Below are 24,291 nucleotides of genomic sequence, written 5' to 3'. Positions count from 1 at the left end.
AGAAAGGGGTGAATTATACTGGCACTAAAGTCTTTGGTCACTTACCAAATAGTATCAAAAGTCTGACAGATAACCAACAAGTATTTAAGAAGAAATTAAAAGAATTTCTGAATGACAACTCCTCCTACTCCATAGAGGAATTTTTAGGTATAAATTAAGAAAAAAAAAAGAAAAAAAAAAAAAAAAACAAAAATATTAAAAAAAATAAAAAAAAAATAAAAATAAAAATAAAGAAAAACAGAAAACACAAAAAATAAAGTTGTTATATTAACTTAAGTATGTTGTTAAATTAACCTAATTATGTCATGTATTGGAAAATTCGACTCGTTCCACATCATTACGAAATATCGTATTCATGATCCATGGAACTAGTATTAATCTAATCTAATCTAATCTAAGGTCTTTGTCATCAGTACACGTACACACACACACACACACACACACACACACACACACACACACACACACACACACACATATCTCTGCAGTCTCAGAGAGCTGAGACCACTGAGACTGCAGATGTGTGTGCAAGTTGCATGTGTGTGTGTGTGTGTGTGTGTGTGTGTGTGTGTGTGTGTGCATGTGCACGCGCGAGTGCGTGCACGCATGTGTGTATGTGGATCTACTGCTGACAAAGGCCTTAATGGATGAAAGCTTTAATTGTGTGAATCTTTTTATTGTGACTATCGTGACTCAGCATCTCCGCTATATGGTGAGTAGCAGCCTTCCTTCTCTGGTACCGTAACTCTTAATCATTTACATATCCACCTCTAGTGTGAACGTGTATGAATTTACATTGGCATCCAACCATTTCTTCTAAGTATTTCACTTTTTGTCAGGTAGGGTATTTTTGTTCTCGATTAATTTTAGAGAAGTAGCTATGTAATTTCATCCTTCTTCTACAGTTGTCCATAGATACTAAGTCTTTGTGTTCAGTAAACATGGCACAACACTAGGTGATTTCTTATATGTTCTGCACTCGTGCCTAGTTTGTTGATGCATTCTTTGTTTCAAGCATACTGTGCACTTGAGCACTGGGGTACCTTTCTTTGAATGTTCACTCTCAATTACATTTCTAAAATGCCTCGCAGTAAATCGTAGAGGATTCACATTATCTGAATGAATTTTTCTGACAGTTTTGCTCCATTCTGTAGCACAAGTTGCTACTCTGCTGTGATTATGAGAATATAAAATGCACAGGCCCACTACTTGAAAAAATAACATTTTGTGTCCCTCCATGGTCTTCCAAGCTGACTGAAATGAACTCTGTAGCATGGCAGTGAGCTCGACTGCTCCCAGTCTCAAGTTGTAATCTGTAACACACTGTGGTTCCTTTATTTCTTCATAAGTCTTTCTCATCTCAAAAATTCCTGTGGCATTGAAAGTGGTCAAGATCCACACACTTCCCTTAAATTCACTGTGTCTAGTGAGAATCTTCAAGATCAGTTCACTTCTAAAAGTACAGAAGCATGCTATTTTAGTTGCAAATAAAATCTTAGGTTAAGAGCCAGTAACTAAAAGAGGTTGAAAACAGCAACAGAAGTCCAGGGACTCCAACTGAACAGGCTCAATGATGAGCAGCTGCTAAGTGCTTGGAGCAATAATACAGGTGTCCATGCAGCAGAATGTTCTAACACGTCTAAAGCATTCTAATGTCTACAACATTCTAATACATCTAGAGCACAAAGGTATTCATTCACAAATTGGCACAGACAAATATGTCTAGAGCACCTGGTGGAAAAAGAGGCAGGTTGCTAAAATATTTCTAGAGCACCTGGGGACAGAAGAAGCAGTGTGTGTTAACAAATCTAAAGCAGTCAAAGGGACAATATAAATTATGAATTTACTGAGTTTGCGCCAAAATTTCCATATATTTTTGGGGAAGAATAGTCAAAATATACTAAATTTATTCTTGTTTAGCTTCACTATGCATTAAAAGTTTTGCACTGAATAAAAACATAAATCACAAATGTGATATGAACCTGTCTACTGTTATCATCATTTTCTTTCATGAGTCAACATTAAATCAAAGATGGAGTACAGTTATGTAAATTAGATCCCTTATGGACAGTAATTTTGATTTGAATTACGAGACAGCTTTCATGGTGTTGGGCTATTTTTGTGATACCTATGCCTTACAGCAGATAAAATGAGTCCACATATCATGTTGATGTTTGCAGCTACGGTCCCGGGAGCAGCCTTTATATCTCTATTGGTCTGTAGATATGATACTATTGATAGTAGGGATGCTGTAAGCCCGTAACAACAATCAGTCAGTCCATGTTGGCAGGCTGCTTGCCTGATTAATTCTTAATCACTGCAGGACATCATAAGAGTAGCATGATGCCATGGCAGCAACCTCCTCCTCATTCAAAATATTTCCCAATAATATTCAAATAAAAGTAACTCTCAATAAAGAGTCAATTCCAACATTCATTCAGTCACAAGTAATGAGTTTTATAATGCATTTTCCAATTTATAATAAGGTGCAGAAGAAATATTAATATATCTGATTTTAGAGTGAAATCAAACAATGGAAAATCTGTCATGGAGTAGCAACATAAAGGAAAGGATCAACAACAATTCACTATACAGAAGTTGTTGACAGGTAACAGGCACAATGAAAAATACAATTAGGTATTATTCAACTTCCGGACTAAGTCCTTTATCAGACATACACAACAAAACTAATTAATAGAAGATCACATACAACAATGGCAAAAAGAGTGGAATACTTTACACAATAATGTGGTCACAAACCCAAGATTCTAAAGCTGACTCATGATAGAAACCCCCATGTGTGAAATGAACACAATGTTAAAGTAATAAAAAAAATTGAAAATTTGCAATGAGTCAACTGAACTACTCACCTTGGTTGCTGTATTCTACTTCAACACGTGGCAAGTACACTGCATCACTGAGTTTTGCTGAAATAAAAAGGGAGCATTTACAATGCCAAATAGACGTTTCTCAGCTTCATAGTAGTAGTAATAGTAGTAATAAACAACATCAACAAAAACAAAAGTAATAATAATGATGATAATAATAATAATAAAAACAGAATTAACAAATACATATCATATAAATAAATTTTAGTTGGTTTTACTTGTTATACTGGCTATTTGGGTGCGTTCCATTCAAGAGAACATAAATTACCTTCTTATATGACTGATTGAACTAATGTCAGTAATGTGGCACAGATGTTCAGAAAGGCGGGTATCAGAACTTGACGCTTCATTCATTAGTGTACTTGACATATTAATTGCAAGGAACACGCCACATAACAGGATGGGTCCCACAATAGCACCCTCCACTCCCATCAAAAAAATTCCACCTGCCACTGAGAGACCTGTTAAATATGGGTGCCCCGTCCTGCAATTGCAATTATATACATTAATTTTTAAATATTTACACTGATTAAAAACAAGTGCCTATAAATAGCACAAAAGATCACTAGTAATTAAGTTTCATTTTAACTAAAGATAGCACTGCAGAGAAATACGATTAAACAATTACATTATCCATGTACAGTAAGAGCAATATATGTGGTGTGTCTAAAAAGTTCGGTGAATGGTGTCATATCTGAATAGAAATTTCGCGCATGTGCTTGGGTCTTCAGAGACTAGAGGAGCATCAATACACAGCATGTACTGCATGTGACTGGCTGTAAAAAAAGACTGTGACCAACAACAGGACATAGTGTGAGACGAAGTGTCACAGCACAATGGAGCAATGTGTAAACATGAAGTTCTGCTACAAACTGTGGAAGACTGCAATGGAGACACATGAAATGTTGGTACAGGTGTACAGGAGGGAAGTAGTGAGCAGAAAATGTGTTTATTAATGGCTTAAATGCTTCTGTGAAGAGAAGGAAACAACTGACGATGATCCATGTTCAGGTCAGCCATCGACAAGCAGAACCCCAGAAAAGATCAAGAAAGTGTGACAAATGCTGGCACAAGATTGGCGACCGACTCTCAGATTGATTGCGGAGGATTTGGGCATCAACAAGGTCACGGTGCACACCATTGTCCACAACGATTTGGGTAAGCGGAAGATCTGTTCCTGATTTGTGCCGCACAAGCTCACAGATGAGTAGAAAGCAAAACGGAAGGAAACTGCTGGTGATTTCATTTCCTTTCCACGTGTGACCAGGATCCATTACTTCTGAAAACCGTCATCACAGGAATTGAGACTTGCTGCTACCAGTTCTATACGGAATCGAAATGGCAATTGATGTCATGGTGTTCACTGTCTTCCCGGGATTTGGGGGGGGGGATGTGAGCTGTCTGCAAATATCCAATACAGAAACACTGTTGATCGCCTTCTTCGACAACAATGTATTTGTTCCTGCAGGTCAAACAATGAATGCTGCACTTCAGCAGTCCATTTTGAACTGATTACTACAGCATATGCAGTGGGTTCAGCCAGAGTTGCACAGGATTGGAAAAAGGATGCTGCTCCAAGACAGCACCCGTGCACACTGCGCTGCACTATCTGTGTGCACCAATTTGTGGTGCCAAAGATGGTAACTGTTCTTGAACAACCTCCATACTCCCTGATCTGGCTCCCACTCGAAGGTGGCCATGAAAGGTGAAAGTTGTAGTGTTATAAAATAATATAGTGTTGAAGATATAATGAAATTTTGTGTGTAACTTGGCAACAGAATCAGAGATTGCTTGTATTGTCTTATCGTAACAAGTCACTGTAATGATTTTTTCACCTGATAAATATTTTTTAAATACCTGACATTCTTCGAGTGTGTGTGTGTGTGTGTGTGTGTGTGTGTGTGTGTGTTTGTGTGTGTTTATTTCAGAAGTAGCAGTCTGGCTGAAAGCTTACATGTTTAGTAACCTTTTTGTTATACCTGTCTGCGACTCAACATCTCCACTATATGGCGAGTTGCAATCTATCCTTTTCATAACATTGTCAAATACTGTGATGATGACGAAATAGACACAACTGACACATGTAGAAGTGACTATGCAACATGTGCTGATGATATTATAGTTCTTATGTATAACTGGAATGTCCATGTTATTTCCACATTACATTTTTTAGAAAAAAACTTTCAATTTAGTACATATCAACTGAAGCATGCGCACGAATAACGCTGTATGGCACATTTTGACATTTCGTATAATCGCGTGGAATAATGCTGTATACGCCAGTCTGCATCGCCTGCTGTTATAATTGACACGTTCACCGTCCGAGGGCAGCACTAAACAGCGACGAGACGCGCACAGTTTTCGTGGCTCTGCGCGAACAATGCTGTATGTTACAACAATGGCGGAGTGCAGCAAGGTGACGCTTACCGCAAGTGGTTTGAAACGTGAAAATAATGCACGGAAAAGGAAAATTAACATAGGTAGTTGGCAGGATATTAAGAGGAAAAGGCTTCATGATGGTGGACTGTAACATAAATCACGAAAAGGAAAGGTAGTTCCTGTGAAACAGCCTCCAACACAGGTGAGTGGAATAAGGCTGTATGGGTTTTGTAAAAGGTGTATGTCTTCAGAGAAGCATATGTGTCCTGTAAAGCGGCAACGTGCCCTGTAGAGTACATGGCTCTAATGACATGTTATGTGTATCTTCTGAAAACATTACAGTAAAAGTATGTGACGTGAATGAAATTAACTACAGTTCTGTAGTTATCATTGGCGAAAAAATAGAATATTCAGTCTGAGTAATGCTATATTATTAAAAGAGAATGTGAAATTTGATAATCTAATTGAATAAGAGGTAGTAAAAGTGATTGTTTTCGTGATTCAGGATCGTGTATGCAATGCAGAAGTGTGCTCAAAAGGATGCAAGGACATAAACCTGGAAATGAAGTTAAAGCTGTACGAAGAATATCATGCCTTAACATATGGTGAGCAGTCCATATACTTAATAAAATCCATGGAAATAGGCGTGCCAGCCAGGCGCAAGAGAGGTAAGACAGATGATACTTCACGGAAACAAGCTACTTTCAAATACAAAGTTTACTCAAAAGAAGTGTGTCAAAAAACATTGCTTGACATATTCTCCATCAGCCAGCAACGAAAGCAGACTCTGCAACGTAAAGTAAAAGGTGGAATAACCACTCCTAAAGACGGTAGAGGAAAACATTGCAATAGGCCACATGCCATATCAAATGATGACAGGGCTCTTATTCGGCAACACTTGTCGAGTTTACCAAAGCAGATGAGCCATCACAGCAGGAATAAATCCTCAAAAGAATGTCTGCGCCCCGATCTCAACCTCTGTAGAATGTATCGGTTGTTTACCAAAAAGTTTCCTGATAAGTCAATAAGTAGGTCATACTATCAAAGGGTGTTTCAAACAATTTTAATCTGCATTTCAGAACACCTAGATCAGATACTTGCAGACTGTGCGATTTGTTGTTTAACAAAATGATTGCAGCTTCAGACGAAATAGAACTGCACAAGATCGAAATTGAGAGTCAGTTGCATCATTCAAGGGCAGACCAAGCATACAAAGCCCTAAAAAACAATAAGGAAATGGCTAAGAGGAATAACAATATACATGTTATGAAACTTCCTGGCAGATTAAAACTGTGTGCCCGACCGAGACTCGAACTCGGGACCTTTGCCTTTCGCGGGCAAGTGCTCTACCATCTTAGCTACCGAAGCACGACTCACGCCCGGTAGTCACAGCTTTACTTCTACCAGTAGCTCGTCTCCTACCTTCCAAACTTTACAGAAGCTCTCCTGTGAACCTTGCAGAACTAGCACTCCTGAAAGAAAGGATACTGCGGAGACATGGCTTAGCCGCAGCCTGGGGAGTGTTTCCAGAATGAGATTTTCACTCTGCAGCGGAGTGTGCGCTGATATGAAACTTCCTAGCAGATTAAAACTGTGTGCCCGACCGAGACTCGAACTCGGGACCTTTGCCTTTAGCGGGCAAGTGCTCTACCATCTTAGCTACCGAAGCACGACTGACGCCCGGTAGTCACAGCTTTACTTCTGCCAGTAGCTCGTCTCCTACCTTCCAAACTTTACAGAAGCTCTCCTGCAAGAGATGACAGAAGCTCCTGCAGGAGAGCTTCTGTAAAGTTTGGAAGGTAGGAGATGAGATACTGGCAGAAGTAAAGCTGTGAGTACCAGGCGTGAGTCGTGCTTCGGTAGCTCAGATGGTAGAGCACTTGCCCGCGAAAGGCAAAGGTCCCGAGTTCGAGTCTCGGTCGGGCACACAATTTTGATCTGCCAGGAAGTTTCATATCAGCGCACACTCCGCTGCAGAGTGAAAATCTCATTCTGGAAATATACATGTTATATGTGTTGACCTACAACAGGTTTTACTTTGTCCTACATTGACTTATTCTACAGTGTTCTACCAGAGACAGCTGTCGTCATATAATTTCACGATTCATGACGTTGTACTGGAAACATCACCGTAAATTTATGGGATGAATCCACCGCAAGGAGAGGTTCAGCCGAAATAGTTTCGTGTCTGCTTAAATTTGTGACGCACAATTATAATACGCTTGAAGATGGTATGGAATGAAAACCGATTGTTTGGTCTGACCGCTGTGTCGGGCAGATCAACAACTGGAGAGTTTTAGCGCTTTATTTCTATCTGATCAGCTGCAAGTACTTTACAGAAATACATCAGAAGTTTTTATGTTCGGGTCACAGTTTCCTACCTTGTGACAGGGATTTTTCAGTCATCGAGAAAAGAAAGAAAGTGTCAAAAGTTATGGTTCCTTCAGAATGGAAGCACGCCATTGCTGAGGCCTTTGTCGATCCTTCAAAACTGACCATTCACGAGATGATGATGGAAGACTTCAAGGACATAGGATCCATCGAGTTGCTTTTGAAGAAGCCGCCTTGGTTGAAGCTGTGTAGTGATGATCCTCGAGGTTTAAGCGTGCGCCGTACCCACAATGTGCTTCACCCATGGGAAAGACACTGTATTGTAAAGCATGGTTGTGAACATCAAGTAAAAAATTGTCCATTGCCTTCTGAATTCCGGTTGCTCTATAACGGGACACTGAGAGTTCATAAGGAGAAGAAAAGGGATCTATTGGACATGACGAAATTTATGGAACCAAAATACAGGCAGTTTTATGAAAACCTGCAGTGTGACAATTGACTATAATGTACTAGATTTGAGCCTAAACTTGATAAACTAATGTTGTATTTTTTTTTTTTTTTTTTAAGATCAAGCAATTCAGTTTACAATAAATATTATTTAGAATCTTGTTTTAAATATCTTACTTACTAATTTTGGATTCTAGAGACCTTATAATTACAGCAGAGCACTGGCTGATCTGGAATAATGCTGTATATCCATTGCCATACAGTCCTATTCCATTTTAAAACTTATTTATTTTCGAAAAATCTGTGCTTAGCGCGATTTTAAAAACCAGAAATTAATATTTTCCACAGTCTGTATGCACAAACAATACATATCTGCTATTACATTATTATATCGTATTAATTCTCTGGAACTAACAGTTTTTATCAATTTCCCAACAACTGCAAAGTGTGCCATACAGCATTATTCGTGCACATGCTTCAACTGTACATTATTAGCCATGGTAATTATTGGTATTTCCTTATTATGTCTTTGATACAACGTGGCACTTGAGATGTTAGTAACTTCAGAAGCACATGCACTTGCAACATCCAAAGTGTTTACAAAGAGGTTATGGTCCAAAGACTTCGGTCTAAGAGGTAAAGATATGTTACACATAAGACATAAAACAGATATTACAAATTATGAAAATGAAATTGTTATGCCAGTTATAACATACAGAATGGTTGATGGCAAATTATGTAAACTTGTTCTTTCAGAATTAGGCGTGATGACTTGGGGCTATGAATGTAAATTTTGAGCTCTTCAAAGGAGATTTAATATCTTTCCTTTGCTGACAATGTGTAGTATCTGCAGGTTGTCATTAATGGCTGTCGCTGAGTGGCCATGTTCTTTTGATGTGTTACAAAAGTCACTTGTCAAAGTTATGTAGCCACAAGACATTCAGAATACTCAGCTGTTTGGAGTACACAGACATAAAAATAAAGAGCATTGTTTATTTCAATAACAAAATACACTTATTCAAATACAATTTGAACAAAATGATATGCAGGGAATAGCAATAGACTAGTCTGATAAGGACACATACATGAACATTAAGTGAGGTCACAAACAGAAATTTTTTAGTAATAGAACTACTTCTTCAAAATGAGTTTTGTTTTCATGCTTTGAAGCACTCTTAGCTCTTCCCTATTTACTTTCTCCTTCCTTTCATTTTCTTTAAAGGATTTCCCAGTTGCCTATTCTCTGCTAGTGTTTGATTGTACCAACCATGTGCATTTCCGAAGTTCTGTATTAACTGCATTGCGATAGAAATCCAGCATCCCCAACAACTTAGAGCACATTGTGAACAGTACAAATGATTATGAGGGAGGCTTCAGTCAAATTTTTCACCATAATGAAGTTGACAAAGAAACCTCTTTCAAGGCTGGTGTTGCCATGGAGGAGACTTCATGCAAAGATAAATGTCTTCACATTTTCAGGTCCACTTTTCACCCCGATGACCATCAACCAGAATTTATTGATGGGAACACAATACTCATCAAATTCTTTGAGGATTTTCTTTACTGGTCTGATGTCTGTTAGATTTTGGAACTGGAGGGCAATGGCATGAGCCTCAGTACAACCAAATCAGTTCAAGGTAGTTAAATGTGTCAATGCTATGCCTAACAATCTCTTCTCATGGTCAGCGTTAATTCCCACTTCTGAGTCTAAATATGCCCTTCATACAGAAATATGCTAGGTGCAATTGATCCAGAATTTTGAAAATCATACAGTTCATAAATGTAAGGCACTCATTCCAGAATGCCAAGATATCTTTTTCAAACGCCAAGATATCTATTCTGATGTATCACACTGACACAGTGCGTTTTTGGTTCTGAACCTGATGTCCACTTACTGAGGTAGCGACTGATTTATGTTGCCCTTAAGATATATTCTAAAGCTAATCTGTTTCTACAAACTTCTTGTTTAACAAATTTTCTCATTAGCTCTCTGATTATAGACTGGAGGGATGCATAGAGGAAAGAAGCTAAGGAATCATTTAGTCAGAAACGAATCAACCTGGGCAGCCATAGTCTCAAATGATGAGATGAGCTATCAGCATATTGTCCCTCAAAGACTCAATTCCCTCAAGTATCATGAGACACTATTCAGTAGCTATGACTCTTAGGAATTGCAGTAGTGATGTTAGCTTTTCGTTTTACCTCCTACTGTTCTTTCTTTACCCTTTCTACGTCCTTTACCCATTTTCAAACAGCAGTTAATATTTGCTGATCACAGATGGACATCATTTTATTTTCAACCCATCAAATGGAGCAAAACTTCCATGAGGAAACAGAAGTGCTTGTAATATTGTTGACATCACCTTGGCATGACGGAAAATTTTAAATCTCTGTATATAAAAGACAATGTCCTGATTGACTGACAGACTCATAATCACTCAACCCAAACCACTAAGGGCAGAAATTTAAAATTTTGACAACATGTGGATCTTATACTGTAAGCATTGTTTAAGAAGGCATTTTCTTTCTTTTTTTTTTTTAAAAAAAATGTTGCTATTACGGCAATTTTCAAGCTAGACCTTTGAATTTTGGTATCTGGGTTCTCAGTCAGAGAGAAAGAAATATGTATTTCAGCATTTTTGGAGATTCAACCCCTATAGGGACGAAAGTTTATATGGAAATATTTCATTGTGCAAGCATTTTTGAGGCTTAATCTATGAAAATTTGTATTTGGCTTCTCTGCTAGAAATAAAACATATGCATGTCACTGTTTTTGGAAATCCAACCCCTAAAGGGTGAAATGAGGAGTGAAATGTTTTATGAAAATATTTTATTCTGAAAGCACATCTTTGTAAATCGGTGTTTCGCTTCTGGGTTAGAGATGAAACTCGGCCCCTAAGGGGGTGAAACAGAGTTGACTTCTTGGTTAGAAACACAAAATTCAACCCCTAAGAGAGGGCAATAAGGGGTGAAATTTTTTAAGAAAACATTATGTTACAAAAAAAATTTAAGTCAGATTTATGATGAAAATTGGTACTTCACTTCTCGGTTAGATATAAAGAAGTATTTGTTAGGGGATGAAAGTTGCTCCAGAAATATCTCCACAAGAATTCAAAAGTCGTGATTAACAAAAACTTTGGCCTCCAACTACCAGAATCACTTTTTGTTTAGAAGTACATTCAAAAAAGACCATGCTTACATGGCCTGAATTAGCATGAAAAGTTTAAATTTAGAAGGTATAAGCAGTGGGCACTGAGCTAGAAGATTATATAAAGCTCTCAGAAACTGAACAAGTTTCCAACCAATGATCGTACAACTTGTCAAAGTTGTCATGCACTGTGTATAAGCCACATGTCCCAAAATTGCATATGGTGGATCACCCTTGACTCTGAGCTTGCTTTTTAGTCCTCTTAGGAATGCCTCATTAACATTGGGGCCATCCATGGACAATTGAACAACTTACTTTTTCAGATTTATCTTGGACTGGGATGCAACTGCCTCAAATCCTTCAATTAAATCTTTAGCAACACTTTTCCTCCAAAACAATAGAGTGCCATACTTGCTTGAAACCTGGCACAATGCACTTTCCCATAAACACAACAAACCGACAAAATCAATCACATGCGTGTCACAGGGAGCAACAATATCCTGTCGTTGTTTGGGGAAAAACAGCTGGGGCCTGAACACAATGCTATAATTCACTTTTAAATTTTCAGTCTGCATTTTGGAGGCAATGTTACTACTGGGAATACATCCAATAGAAGATTAATGAGTGCCAATGTCTCCAGAAGATTGGTGTCTCATTGACGCCAACAGACACAAATGGATCTCTGGCTTCGTCAAGGCATCCCTCTGAATGTTAATCTGGCACCATTGGTCGTCATCTATATGTCCCTGCAGCAGGTGCTTGATGCGAATGCCTTGGGGTAGGATGTGGTTGCTGGGCCACACCACAACTGCAAGATGCATTTTATGGCTGCACCACAACAGATTATTTGCTAATTAGACATACTGTTTTTCTTCACTAAAATAAGTAATTTTATATTCCAGAGCAGATAACAAATCGGAGGAACCATCAGCATTGGCCTTTCCATCGTCAGCATTGACAATCAGCTGATTGCATCCAGAGGTGGCAGGTGGCACTGCAGGGGTTACACTATTTTACACCTATCACTGAAAATCCATAATCAATCTTATTCATACACAATGCAATGTGTACAACAATAAGTTTTCGGTATATATCCAAAACAATGAACTGTATGCAAACCTATCATGCCCTAGCATCCCTGGTTCAAAATAAATAGATTTGAACAGGCCACAAATTCCCCTAAGAGCTCATGTCTTTGTGATCACATTGCATTAGCTAATAAAGTAATACTTACATCTGAACTGTTGTAAATGTAAACCATACCAAATGTTCTTCACAGATTCTTACTGGTCTCACTGCATCACAAATGCACAAAACCATGGACAACAAAAATGTAGGAGAGCACAGCCAGGTGGCAGCAACAGTCGCTCATGTCATTTCACATCAACAACAATAAACCACCACAAAACTTGTTTGGGTTCATCCCGGTCGTGCTATGTGGTTGGCCACTGCACTAGACTGAATGAGGGAAGGGGTTGGGGGATGCCAAAACACAGATGGAGGCTAGTCGCACAGCACTGAACTGAGGGCGAATGGTGAGGGTAGCAATGTATCAAGCCCAGCAGAAGTCAAGTAAATGCCTCTGTCCAAAATCAAATTAGGTACCATGCCAGTTCCATGAAGTTTAGGCAAAACACAAAAAAATCTATTGAGTTTCCTCCAAGTTTCCCAGAATAAAAAATCCCCTAGTTTTCCCTGTTTTTCAACGAGCTGGAACCCTATAATAGTACAGTAGATTTGAAGGTCACTGATGTATTAGACTCGTATAATCTTTTAAATATAGGCTGTAAGCACAGACAGTGGGTGACACATGCTCCACTAGAATAGATTATGCTATAATCAGCAGAAATGTTTTAGATCAGGTAAGTTATAGCACCTACATCTTCATCAATCTGATCACTTTTGTTAGGTAATAAGAGTACATAAATTCAGCTGTGCAGAAAATAACAAATGTTGTTCTGCAGAAGCAAACTCTGAGATGATCAAATATTAATGCCTTTAAATATAAACTAGCAGAGGAGAAATGGGATTCTATATACCAGACGAAAAGGTCTGATGACAAATAGAATAAATTCTTTCACCTCTGTTGGCAATGGCCTTGCCGCAGTGAATACACCGGTTCCCGTGAGATCACCGAAGTTAAGCGCTGTCGGGCGTGGTTGGCACTTGGATGGGTGACCATCCAGGCTACCATGCACTGTTGCCATTTTTCGGGGTGCACTCAGCCTCGTGATGCCAATTGGGGGGCTACTCAACCGACTAGTAGCGGCTTCGGTCAAGAATACCATCATGACGACCGGGAGAGCGTTGTGCTGACCCCATGCCCCTCCTATCAACATCCTCCTCTGAGGATGACACGGTGGTCGGATGGTCCCGATAGGCCACTCGTGGCCTAAAGACAGAGTGTTTTTTTTTTTTCTGTCCCCCCCCCCCCCCCTGTTATGACATTATTATTATTATTATTATTATTATTATTATTATCATCCAAAAGGCAGTTGAGCATTGCCAAAATGAAAGTAATCCTAGACCGAAGCTCTCACCAAGTCTGATTAGACTCAGGCAGACTATTTACAATCTCAGCTTGCTTTATAAAACTACTACTCTATAGATTTTTTAGGAAAAGTGCAGTCAGGCACATAAAAATTTTAAAACTGAAATTACTAACTTTAGAAAACAGATTTAAAACACAGCAATAGAGCACTTTGATAATATAAGTAAAGCATCCTGGGATTTAGTTGACAGATATTGCAAAGGTCCCAGATGATGTACTTGGTACCACTCAGTGTACGAAATGATTGTAATATTTCAAGTAACTCTGACCATTTAACAATTATTATAGATACAGAGATGCCAAGTTTGAAAAGAAGACAATAGAATTGGGGTGGGGGGTTGCTCTATATATCATGCACAGTCACAGGCACACCTGCGCGCACGCGCTCGCACACACACACACACACACACACACACGCACACACGCACACACGCACGCACGCACGCACACACACACACACACACACACACACACACACACACACAACAAATACCTCAGTTTGAAGCCTAATTGTAACACTTGAAAAATAAATATTTAAGTCCGAAACGAACTAAAAGAAATGAGAGAGTTACTTTAAATGCTACTCAATTGTTTTGCACTCAACAATGACTTCACAGCATAAACATTAGTACAGCAAATCACAACATACGTACAAGTTTATGCACACGCAGTAGTTGAATTAGCGAGGCACCACTGTAGATGAGAAGAGTTTTTGTATATTACATAGTCTGTGCTAAATAGATGATGAAAGGGTATTGCATTACTTCTGAAACCATACTGATTTACAAAATGATGCAATGAAAAACACTGTGTTGTCAAATTACTAAAATAAATCAAACAGCAAATTCCGTAATTTTAGCAGGGGTTCCTGTAGGACTATAACTTTTGCCTAGAAATCATGACAACTATGGACAAATTGTAGATGCACAGGTTGAGACCCCATGCCACCTCACTCAGTGTACTGATTTTGAATTTATGGAGGTGGAGGAGCAGGAAGTTGGCAAGGTAACACACAAACTAAAGAAAAAAAATTCAATTGGATGGGATGGTTTATGCAATGCAATTACTAAGATGTTCATAAAAGAAATTTCAAAACCTCTTACCTACTTGATTAACTGCAGCATCGGAGAAAACATGCATTCATCCATTCTAAAAATGAGTGTTGTGAAACCAGAGCTTAAAATGAGAAGTAAGGAAGATGTGTCTAACTGTGGACCAAGATCACTAATCCCAACCTTAGTAAGATATTAGAATGTACTATCCTGTCTCAGCTTAGTGCCTATACCACAAAACACTGTATTTATAAATTCCTAACATGACTTTAGAAAAGGGCTAAGCACAACCACAGCAGTTACACAATTCTTATATGAAGTGTACTGTCTGTTTGACCAGAGGATGTAAACTGCAAGTACATTTTCAAACCTGACAAAGGCAGCTGACACAATAAACCATAGCTTACTAAGGGTGAAGTCATATCATATACATGTCAACCTATCATTTTATAGCAACACACTTGTTGAATCGTAAGCAATGTACTAAATGGCCACACAAATTAGATGAAAAAATTATAAGCTTTCAATATATTGATGAAACAGTAGTACAAGATGTACCTCAGAACTCAATCCTTGGTCCCTTTCGCTTCCTCATATATATTACTGACATTGTACAAACTATTAATTCGAACATTGTAAGCTATGCAGATGATATCTCAATGTTATTCTATGGTAGAGAATATAAGAAACTAGAATCTTTCGCTACTAGTGGTGTAAAAGAATTAGCAAAATACTTCAACAACCAGGGCTTCATGGTAAATGTCACTAAACCTTAATTACTGGCATTTAAAACACGCAGTTCTCATCACCCCAATGTATATAATGTATGCAACATCTTGGGAACAGGAAAAGGCAGCTAAAAATTTCTAGGTGTGCATGTTGATGAAAATCTAGTGGACTAACCACATTAATTTTGTATTTTGAAAAGTCAGTAGTGGCTTATACCTCCTTATTCAGATCTCCAAGATAGTTCCTAGTCAGCACAGCAAAATTACTTAACAGTATATTCTTCATACATATTTAAATTACTTAAATTTTTGTGAGCCAATGAGCTGAAGTTGTCAAGTGCAGGTATGTACATGAGCACAACACCAGAACAAAATATAACTAACATAGGAAAAGAACAAAATTAAAAATTACAGACAGGAGCCCATATAAAAATGGTCTGATTTGGTTTAACAAACACAATGAATTCTAAGACACTGCTTGCAACATGAACCAATAGCACATCAGACATAAAATATTAAATGCATAAAATAGCTTTAAGATGCATCTACAGGGTGTTTCAAAAAGGACTTTACAACTTTCAAAATTCATGTAGCTTTATTGAAGGACGATATAGAGCTGAGTTTAGTGTTGCTTTGTAGGGAAACACATCAAAATTTTTTACCTTATGCTAAAGATGATGTATGTGGCTTCTGTTGGTTATCCTGCACTGATCCCACTGGAAGTCAATTTCTTCCCAAACTTGCTGTAGCATTGCAGGTGTAGCTTGCTCAGTGGCAACATAAATTCTTGCTCTAAGTTCGGGTGGAGAAGCCAGCACAGGAAGTACAAACATGATATCCTTGATCAAACCCCATTTAAAAAATAAATAAATAAAATCGAGTGGTGTCATGTATAGGGAATGTGGGGCCATCAATTGGTGCATCACAGCCAATCCATTGACCTGGAAAGCGGTCACAGAGAAAATCCTGAGCATCAGGCAGTTAGTGGGGTGGTGCACCATCTTGCATGAAGTAAACATTTTGTTCTTGGTCACCTTCATCGATTTGTGGCATCAAAAATTGTTGTAACATATCCAAGTACACTATCCCATTGACGGTTCTCGCATGGAAGAAAAAGGAGCTGTACACTTTGTTCTTGCTCAATGCACAAAAAACTTTCAGTTCAGGGCTATCACGAACTTGTTGCAATGTTTGATATGGATTTTCACTGGCTCAAGTCATACAGTTATGTGTGTTAACCTTGCCACTTAAGTGAAAAGTCGACTTGTCAGAAAAGATGATTTTGTCCAAGAAATGTTCATCCTCTTGTAATCGATTTAACATATCTGCACACACGAAAGTTCTTGCGAGCAATTTTATCAGTGTCTTTTATTGCTTGTACGATCATCAATCTGTACGGTTTCAAATGCAAACGGTTTCTCAACACATGCCAATCAGTTTGTGAGATGCACGCTGGGTTGATTTCGTAGGGCTGTTGACAAAACATTGTCTCACTTGCTCCACAATGTCGTCTGATGTGCTTGGATGACCTGATGATTCCCCAAGTCTTACCAAGCACCCTGTTTCTATAGAACATTTATGCCATTCAATCTGTAGGCCTACCAGGAGGATTCTTTGCGTACTTGGTACAGAAATTATGCTGAACTGTTGTTCCCGACTTCGATTCTTCAAACCAAAACACACAGCTTGCACACTTGGGCACAGTGAAGGTAGCCTTAAAGCAACTGCCATTAGTGCTCGTTATGGTGCGATTCGGCACTAGCGAACTGCACGAGACAAAACTTGTATTTCCCTACAAATATACAGTGAGACGGAAGGATTCATGATTAAAATACAGGATCAAACAATAAACACCAGATATTACAGCAAGCATATTATTAAAGATCCCAATACCACAACAGATAAATGCAGACTTTGCAAACAACAAATAGAAACAGTAGATCACATCACAAGCAGATGTACAACACTAGCAAATACAGAATACCCCAGAAGACATGACAATCTAGCAAAAATAATACATCAACAACTTGCCATACAACATAAACTAATAAAACAACACGTTCCCACATACAAGTATGCACCACAAAATGTGCTGGAGAATGATGAATACAAATTATACTGGAACAGAACCATTATAACAGATAAAACAACACCACATAACAAACCTGACATCATACTCACCAATAAAAAGAAGAAATTAACATAACTAATCGAAATATCCATACCCAATACAACAAATATACAGAAGAAAATACGAGAAAAAATTGAAAAATACAATCACCTCTGTACGTACTATGAACTAATTTATACGAATTTTCAAAGTTGTTAAGTTCTTTTTGAAACACACTGTACTGTCGTATGTAACATATCTTTTAAATATAATTTTTGTCATGTTACTATGCCTGACATTTGAAAAAGCCATCATGGTACTGGCTCCATGCAAAGAAAATGTAAATAGGTAAATAAATAAATGTAAAAGTCAGCTACTGCACCACCAGTAACTTATGTAGGGGACTTAAGCCACAATATGAAACTGTCAGATACAGGTCTTGATGCCTCTGGCATTTATACGATTACCAGCAGCCAATGCTACAAATATTATACAGACCAAACAGATGGAAATTTCAGAACTTGATTTAAAGAACATACAGACTGCAACGGACTATAAAAATGTAATAAATCAGCAGTAGCAACAGACTAATGACACAGACCACCCTTTGAAAACCAAACACAATCTTGAAATTTTGCACAAAATCAGAAAAAGTAAAAGAATGTAGGTCATGGAAGAAAAATGGTGGTAATATCCTTAATGAGATAACAGAATTCTTCAATAGCCTCAAACCAATCCTAATACTATAGATTTAAAATGTGGCAGTGTGAAACAAAATACTATCAGACTGTAAGTGTTGTGAGTAACGCAGGAAAAAGCCAGTAGTCGTGCAGATGCAAGCTTTGGGATGTTAAAATTATAATAATATTATTTATAATAATATTAATTATAATAATATAAGTGAACAAGTGACATAAAAAGTATGATCATCATGTCGTAACAGCTGATGCAAAACTATGAGAATACTGCAGAGGCTGTGGTACCAATTACAATACTGCCAGCACAAAAGACAGTACTGGATAATGATTTCCAGGCACCCACTGCCAGCTCCTCTCCCCAAATACTTCATCATCAGAAGAGAAAACAAAACAGTTCTAGGTTAATTTAGACTAAGATATTTTACCTTGAAGTAACATCTGTACCCACAAACAAATAATAACAAGCAAAAAATGCTCGAAATGCGTTGCAACATATTAAATTAAAACAAAAATAAATAAATGTGCCTGCTAGTAGAAAAATACAAATAAAGACAGTCATGGTTCCTGAACTTAGCCAGCATGGACACAATTAATTACTTCATCTGATTTTCCAAGTAATTTTTATAGTTGGAGAGGAGAGATATGAACGATTCCTTACCATTACAGTTGCTAGTCTTGTTTCTTATATGTGAAACTTATCATCTGTAGTTATAGATTAAACAGCACTCTGTTAACTTACCCTGTTATCTCCTGATATATTGCTGAATCAACCACACTAGTAACCAACATTTCACACACTAACATCAGTACTGCACTGATTTGGCGTCCTTGATTGAACCAGAGATCAAAAATTGCTGGTATAGATGCCCAATAGGTTCCCAGAAAAGGCACAGCTCCTAATATTGTTGCTATTACTGAAATAAAAGTTTAGTAATCAAGTTACTGCACTATTTAATATTTACAGACACGAATCTAAAAAGTGACTTAACTAGGAACTGTAATGCAGAATACTTTTTTGTGTTTATAAAAGATTATTAAACTAACTAAAATGTACTCACCAGTTGGTATATACACAACTGTGACTTCAAATAAATTATGGATGAGCCAAGTCCATAACCCATGGAAAAGTGCCATTTTGAATGATGCCTTGAACACACTTCCGACAGCATCTTCAAGTGCAACAGCAAACCTACATATATACAGAAAAATTTAATAAAGTTAAAACCGATATGGTCGTCACACATCTCCTCTCTTATTAAAAATAAACTGTCAAGCATGAAAATCATTTACACACTATTCATTTCTACTCAATTTCATACATAGCAGATCCAGTAACTTTGATATGTGACAAACAAATATTACCTTCAGGCTTGGTCAAATAAACTGTCAACCATGAAAATCATTTACACACTATTCATTTCTACTCAATTTCATACTTAGCAGATCAAGTAGCTTTGATATGTGACAAACAAATATTACCTTCAGGCTTGGTCAAGGCACGAGTGATAATGTAACAATGTGAAGTTAGATAGGTGCAGTCAATGATTTTATAATCCTTTCCATTTTAAATTGGCTTAATCACTATTTCTGCATTATTTTTCGGTGTTTTACAATTTTTAATCCACAGAATGAGTGTTTGCGACTGCAACCATGTATGGCCACGTGGGGTCTGTGATGTCTGGTAGTCCCAAGTAGACCTGTAGTGCTTCACACTCGATACATCTATTTAACTTACGTTTTTACAACAGTTCTGCTACTACGGGACTGGCAAGTAGTGTCATTTCTGCCTGTTTCGATATCTGTTTTGACATTTACCAGGTCATTGTGTACTTCTAAGTTGTTTCAAGGATATTTCAAGGTTAGAGTGACTTGTTTACTCATATATAATGAAATACTATTTTGTAATTTATGGTGAAATGTCCACTAAAATACCAGAAGAGGTACACATCTGGCATCGTTTACTTTTTGAGTCCCAAAAGAGTTGTTACCAAAACATTTGTGAAGTTCATCCACGCGCAATAAATACTTGTAAATGCCGAAGGTTCTCAAAGTTCAAATCTAGTAATTTAGATCTTTCTGACTCATATCTATCAGGCAGACCAACAACTGTAGACAATGACAATTTAAAGGCAGAAGTGGAATTAAATCCATGTCAAACAACTGAGGAACTGTCAACCACTTTTAGCCAACCATGGTTTACCATCCATGAACATTTGCTGCAGATTGTTAAAGACAAAAAAAGGTACCTGGTCCATCACATGCAACTTATTGCTTCAGCAAAACAATACAGAAATGTTTATTGACTGCTTGCTCACTGGAGATTCCATCTCCACATATTTTGCTCAAAAACCCACTTATTTTTATCGATCTGGCACTGACAATTTGCAAACTATATGGCAATAGGTTGTTAATAATGGGGATAATTACATCATTGATTAAAAATAAAAGTTTGTTGATAATTTATCTGATCTGTTTAAATTCAATGTAAAAAAATGACACTACTTTCTGGTTCCCCTAACATTTCATTATTAAAATGTTTGCATTTAAACCAAGTTACCTTTGTTGTGTGACTGCATGTGGTGCTAGACAGAGTCTCGTGTAATTCAGGTCAGTTAAATCATCCCCCAATGCTCTTCCCAAAATTTAAATTATTTCAATAGTGCTTTCTAACTTACCCAGTGATTTCCATATGTAAATTCCTCTTTGAGAGAGTTCACTTGGCATTATAGAGTATTTCAAGTCATTTATACCATGTAGATCCCCCACAGTTTCTCTGCTAGCTTAAACTGATTAAAACCCCAATCTAATATCATATTTAGAGCTCTTTTCATGGATTATTTTAAAACTTACTGAAATTCTTTTGTCAATTGCAACACGTTATACGAGGTGTTTTTATATGTTGTCTGGCTTGTAGATACCAAGTAATTACAATCAATCCCTTTCTTGATTTTGTTGGGATTGTGAGAGATCCTTCGTGATCAATCATGGTTCAAATTGATATGATTTTCATGGTGGTTCCTTTATGTGGCCACCAACGTGGAGAAGATGAAGCCTGCTAGCCAGCTTATTGCCAGTAATGTATTATTAATTTCTCCTGTGTGTCACCACCTCTTCCAAAGGATTATCAGACCAGTTATTCTGTGAAATATATGAGTAATCAAGCCATGCAATGAACCTTTTGCCATCTGCAATCCTTTGTCCAACACGTGAGCAATTAGTAACTGTATTGCGTAAAGCCTGATGTTTCTGTGTACAATGAATGGGAGGTACTATGAGTGAGATTTAGCATATTTTACATGCACCTAAATAAATATTGAATAATTTGAACTTAAACACTTTCATTAGATTACAGTTAGTGTTCCCACTTTCTCTTGATTTGATGAATAAACTGGATATGGATAGAGGTGGACCCTGGTACAATAAAGCCTATAAATTTGAACACATTTCGGGTAGTTACACACTTGAATAGTATGGAGCATACCAGTTACTGTACTGTGCAATCAGTACCAAGCACAAAACAGTCAAAGCTCACCTCACCTTTTGGAAACTTATGGGGAGAATGTTGGAATGAGATTTATGAAGCAAACACCTGCATTACTTAGTACTTTGAATGTTGATTTACCCTAAAATAATCAAGAATGAAACTGGATGGAAGTATGAAGCAGGGATGGATGGCATGATCTAGATCATTATCAAACAATAAAGGAATAAAAAGCATTGATGTGAATTATTTTCAACTTACAACAAGCAATACGGCAGATAAGATGCCACTTTGATATCACCGGTCCCTGAATCTAATGATTACGTACTAACACTAGCAGCAAGCAAGGGAGCTCACAAGTCACAAACAGATCATTAGAATTACTCTTGACACACGCCGTACACAATACAAAAGATATTACTATGAAACACACAGTCCCTAAAAATTAAGTGTGACAAGTTAAGATAGCATGCAAAACTGATTCAAGCTCCTGTCTCTACCTTTCATGGGCAGTGTGCTCACACGTACATTAATACCAATTAAAATAATAATAATAATAATAATAATAATAATACAGGATCAAACAATAAACACCAGATATTACAGCAAGCATATTATTAAAGATCCCAATACCACAACAGATAAATGCAGACTTTGCAAACAACAAATAGAAACAGTAGATCACATCACAAGCGGATGTACAACACTAGCAAATACAGAATACCCCAGAAGACATGACAATCTAGCAAAAATAATACATCAACAACTTGCCATACAACATAAACTAATAAAACAACACGTTCCCACATACAAGTATGCACCACAAAATGTGCTGGAGAATGATGAATACAAATTATACTGGAACAGAACCATTATAACAGATAAAACAACACCACATAACAAACCTGACATCATACTCACCAATAAAAAGAAGAAATTAACATAACTAATCGAAATATCCATACCCAATACAACAAATATACAGAAGAAAACAGGAGAAAAAATTGAAAAATACATCCAACTGGCTGAGGAAGTCGAGGACATGTGGCGTCAGGATAAAGTTGACATTATACCAATTACACTATCAATTACAGGAGTCATATATATACAACTACAGAAATCTGTAATTATATCTAAAAACAAAGATGATGTGACTTACCAAACGAAAGTGCTGGCAGGTCGATAGACACACAAACATACACACAAAATTCAAGCTTTCGCAACCAACAGTTGCTTCGTCAGGAAAGAGGGAAGGAGAGGGAAAGACGAAAGGATGTGGGTTTTAAGGAGAGGGTAAGGAGTCATTCCAATCCCGGGAGCGGAAAGACTTACCTTAGGGGGAAAAAAGGACAGATATACACTCGCCACACACACATATCCATCCGCACATACACAGACACAAGATGTCTGCTTGTGTCTGTGTATGTGCGGATGGATATGTGTGTGTGTGCGAGTGTATACCTGTCGTTTTTTCCCCCTAAGGTAAGTCTTTCCGCTCCCAGGATTGGAATGACTCCTTACCCTCTCCCTTAAAACCCACATCCTTTCGTCCTTCCCTCTCCTTCCCTCTTTCCTGACGAAGCAACCGTTGGTTGCGAAAGCTTGAATTTTGTGTGTATGTTTGTGTGTCTATCGACCTGCCAGCACTTTCGTTTGGTAAGTCACATCATCTTTGTTTTTAGATATATTTTTCCCACGTGGAATGTTTCCCTCTATTATATTCGAAATCTGTAATTATTGATACATGTTCAATTACCCAAAAGTTCCTAAATGCAATGTAACATATACTGTACAGTTAAAAGGAAGTCACGCTTGATCAAGGTCCGCGTCACTTTCCATTTTTGACCAGACATAATGTCTGAGAATATAAAGAATAATAATAATAATAATAATAATAATAATAAAAGCAGAAATAATACATTATTAAAACACAGTCATTCTTTTGGTGAAGACGGCGTTTCTAGTGGAGTATAATAATGCACTGATTGGACAGCATCCCTCCTGAGAGCCGACAATCTCAAGGGATTTTTACCAGGATTATTTTACTCATCATGCCTTCATGATTTTACAACCCAAGTCTTGTATATGACAATGACTGCAGTATCAAGGACAATGACAGACCTGCTTGTCTGTATCACCGGTAGTGTGCCCAGCTACAAGCTTTCACCAAGAGTAGCACATGGGTCAGTAGAGATGTCCCACTACACTTGTTAGACCCTGGCCATCTACTCTACTATGAATTCTGCTTGCATATTGGACTCGACTTGGTTTGCATTCTGGCCAGACTTTTATTTGCTTCTATTGATAATCACACCACAACTGTTTTTTTGAGAACTGTGAGTTAACATATTTAACACATTATTGGCTGAGAGCATCAGAGAGCACATTACATTTTGCTATAAAGTTTGCATCAGTCAGTCAACAGTCTTGCCATGTTGGATACACTGGTTCTCATCCAATGGCTGAAGTCAAGCAATG

At 37.6% G+C, this 24,291-nt stretch overlaps 1 protein-coding gene and 1 pseudogene across 1 annotated transcript in view; one reads left to right on the top strand and one right to left on the bottom strand.

The window, feature by feature from the left end:
* The window catches only part of LOC126481073 (transmembrane protein 245), a 255,825-nt gene that overhangs the window by 22,495 nt on the left and 209,039 nt on the right, over positions 1 to 24,291 (bottom strand). The window contains exons 11-14 of the mRNA XM_050104559.1: positions 19,391 to 19,521; positions 19,072 to 19,246; positions 3,157 to 3,372; positions 2,871 to 2,927 (exon numbers count right to left, since the gene is read on the bottom strand). Coding sequence (XP_049960516.1) covers positions 2,915 to 2,927; positions 3,157 to 3,372; positions 19,072 to 19,246; positions 19,391 to 19,521 — 535 coding nt within the window. The 3' untranslated portion in view covers positions 2,871 to 2,914. The remainder of the gene's footprint in view (positions 1 to 2,870; positions 2,928 to 3,156; positions 3,373 to 19,071; positions 19,247 to 19,390; positions 19,522 to 24,291) is intronic.
* Positions 13,282 to 13,399, top strand: LOC126482616 (5S ribosomal RNA; annotated as a pseudogene).

The sequence above is a fragment of the Schistocerca serialis genome, chromosome 5, assembly GCF_023864345.2.
Source record: "Schistocerca serialis cubense isolate TAMUIC-IGC-003099 chromosome 5, iqSchSeri2.2, whole genome shotgun sequence".
NCBI classification, from domain to species: domain Eukaryota; kingdom Metazoa; phylum Arthropoda; class Insecta; order Orthoptera; family Acrididae; genus Schistocerca; species Schistocerca serialis.
This window is presented reverse-complemented; position numbering and strand designations above follow the sequence as displayed.